Source organism: Pteropus vampyrus, unplaced genomic scaffold (assembly GCF_000151845.1).
Source record: "Pteropus vampyrus isolate Shadow unplaced genomic scaffold, Pvam_2.0 Scaffold111, whole genome shotgun sequence".
NCBI lineage: Eukaryota > Metazoa > Chordata > Mammalia > Chiroptera > Pteropodidae > Pteropus > Pteropus vampyrus.
Genome location: NW_011888892.1, coordinates 830,383 through 833,574, shown reverse-complemented (window position 1 = coordinate 833,574; position 3,192 = coordinate 830,383). Strand labels below are relative to the sequence as shown.

General features: G+C 45.5%; 1 protein-coding gene across 1 annotated transcript in view; it reads left to right on the top strand.

Moving 5' to 3' along the window:
- The window catches only part of CHST15 (carbohydrate sulfotransferase 15), a 72,804-nt gene that overhangs the window by 39,925 nt on the left and 29,687 nt on the right, over positions 1–3,192 (top strand). Inside the window, exon 2 of the mRNA XM_023533766.1 lies at positions 1,741–2,826. Coding sequence (XP_023389534.1) covers positions 2,249–2,826 — 578 coding nt within the window. The 5' untranslated portion in view covers positions 1,741–2,248. The remainder of the gene's footprint in view (positions 1–1,740; positions 2,827–3,192) is intronic.

Here is a 3,192-nt window from a genome sequence, read left to right as displayed (position 1 = left end):
AAAAAAAAAAATCTAATTAGGGCTTTTGCAGCCAGAGAAACAGAGGGCGGGAACTGGCCCCCCACCAGGATCCTGGTTGGAGCCTTGTCGTTCAAGTGTAAAACGATGTTTCCTTGGCTTAGTAATGGGGTTGCCAACTCCAGGAGCTCGTCTGTTGTTTCTTTGGTTTGGAAGAATGATTTGTACCAAGAGATGGCTCAGGGGTGGTGACAAGTTCAAAACATCGGTCTGAGCCTTGAGGTTCTGACGTGTCCGTCCAACTGTTCTCAGGGACAGCAGGGCCTGAGATGTCGCCTGGTGCCAGAGCAGTTTGCTCCCCCAGCCCCCACCCCTCCGTTCTTCTCAGAACTGCCCTGGCCCACGCCTCAGCCTTCACCGATAAGTTAAGCACGGGACGCTTATTGACAATATACAGGACATTGTGTAGAAGACATTTAAGGAAACACTGCTTAGCTATTTCTTGCTCAATGAATTTTGATAAAACATGGGCTTTTTGGTCCAAGGGAAGGGAATGTTTCTGTTAGTGGGTTTTGATTGTTCAACCCTTCAGCCAATATAAGAAGGCTTTTAATGCAGGGTTAGTTAATACCACCTTCTCTGGGGCAGTAAAGATTGTTTTCCTTAGCACCCAAGGGTGCTAAGGAAAAACCATGTGATGAGATCTCCCATCTTTTATTCCATTTCAGATGTTCTTGGCATTCACTGACGATTAAAAATCATGGTAGTAATAATAGTCGTTGATAATGCTCATATTGTTGTTATCCACCTTTTAGGGGATGCTAAATATGTGTAGACATCATGCAAACTCTTTACATGCAGTAATTTAGTACTTTTATAAACTTATACGGGAGGGTCTCTTCTACACTAATTTTACTGATGAGGAAACCGGAACGTAGAGGGTTTATTTCTATGGTTTGCTTAAGGTCATGTAGCTAGTTAGCAGTGGTCTGTCACCGCAATTCTTACAACTCCAAAGACATGTCATCCAGGTTATATGTTTTATAACCACAGGACTTTATTACTGGATTTTTAAGAGTCTTGTTTTCCCCAAGATGATGAAAGTGAAAAACGACTTCAGGTCTAAAGTGTTATGTTACTCGGGGGAATATTGCATATTGGATTTAATTGCTTAATAACTGAGACTCAGATGATGTTTTACATGATATGCTCTGCTGAAAAAGAGAATCGTTTCAGTGTTTCTAAGTTTTCATTAACTTTTGCTTCCTAAACTGATAATAAAGGTTAGCTCTAGGTAAGAGACTGTTGGTGTTATTGAGAGAGAAAACAACATTACTTCCTCTGTCTGTTTCCAACCTAACTATCCTCCTTCTTGAATTTTTCATTGACTTAAAAGCGCTGATTTCAAATCATCCCTCAAGTTCATAGTCAGCGGCCACGCGTGAATCCCAGAATGATTGCAATGTCCCGAGAGTGCGGGATCCAGTAATTTCGCTCTGTCAGGTAGAGGCATTAGAGGACAGGTGAGTTGTGCAAAATATGAGGTGTTTGACGTGGTGCCAGTGCTGCCGGTGTTGGGGCCACATTTGGTGGCAGAGTTCGAACCCCAAAGCCAAGCACTAAGGCTCTGAAACCTCTCCCTTAATTCTATACGGTTTTCTACGACTTGCTTACTACCAAGCAGGCTTGGCTGAAACTTCAAAATCCTCTCTTTGGAAGATGGCCCTTGGGTTATAGCTATTATTACATAATGTAATAAAACCTCTTTTCTTTGTCGTTTAGGCAATCTGACATTTGAAAGATTCTGCTCCCCCCAAAGAGGAAACATTTCAAAGGAACACGGGATGTAGAAGAAGCAATTTCCATGGGCATCTCCATGGACGGTGTGCCAGTCCATCCCTCACTGAGACCATGATATCTGCCAATGTCTTGGGTGCTTCCACATTCTCCGGCGAGAATTCTTCCACTTCGTTTTGTGCCATGGGGAAAACCTGAAGGACCGGCGGGATTGCTCCTGAACTTGTGGCTTTTCCAGCAGCTGCAGCGGCGCGGGCAGAACATGACGATCGGCCATCACGTCCTTGAGTTTTCTCTTGGAGTCGAACCAAAGAAAGCCTTTCCTCGTTCTTGCGTGCTTTGGCACTTGCTCATTTTTATATTTGTTGCTGCTGCTTGTGCCTTCCGACCATCTCATGTAATCACAAGACGTCATTAGAGTTCCGCAGCACGACCTGCACGCACCCGACTCCTTGCCCATGGCTCGGTGGGCCGGCCGCCCACGGGTGTTACCATGAGGCACTGCGTTAACTGCTGCATACAGTTGTCACCAGACGACACACACAAACAGCGGATTGGCTGCCAGGGAGGCCCCCAGCACTGCTGCCAGGAGTGCCCCACGTGCAAGGGAGAGAACAAAATAGTGTTCCGTGTGGACGGTAAACAGATGAACTTGCTTGCTGTTCTCGAAGTGAGGGCTGAGGGGAGCGAGAGCTGGGGCGGGTTGTTGCGTTTCAAGAAGGGAAAGCGATGCAGCCTTGTTTTTGGATTGATAATAATGACCCTGGTGATGGCCTCCTACATCCTTTCTGGGGCCCACCAAGAGCTTCTCATCTCATCGCCTTTCCATTACGGAGCCTTCCCCAGCAATCCCAGCTTGACGGACGGTGAAAACCCAAGTGACATGAAAGAGCATCATCACCAGCCCTCTGTGAATAATATTTCATTCATCAAGGACTACCCGAGCATTAAATTAATTATCAACAGCATCACAGCCAGGATTGAGTTCACGACCAGACAGCTCCCAGACATAGAAGATCTCAAGAAGCAGGAATTGCACGTGAGTAGTCTTGTGCGAATCTCTATTGATTGACAGATTTTAAAAAATGGATGCTTCCTTTCCCCCCACCATCTTTAGGGACACAAGAAGAAAACGACCCCCGAATTTCTCAAGTATAACAGGGATAATTGGACAGCCTTGTGGATGGATCAGAGTGCCCTGGGAGAGTGCTGTCTGTTTACAATGTTTGTGCCAAGAAGGAAATTCACAGTACTGATCGGGCCAGCTAGAAACGGTGGAGGATGACCCCTTCTCATAATTCCGTTCTGGGACTTCTTGCTTGAAACGCGGTCACGGCAATTAAAGTTGCTTCTGTAGATCGCCGTCATCCTGTTTCTATTCTGTCCTAATTAGTATTTTTGTCTCTGATGGCCATTTAAATATACAACTAGTAAAAA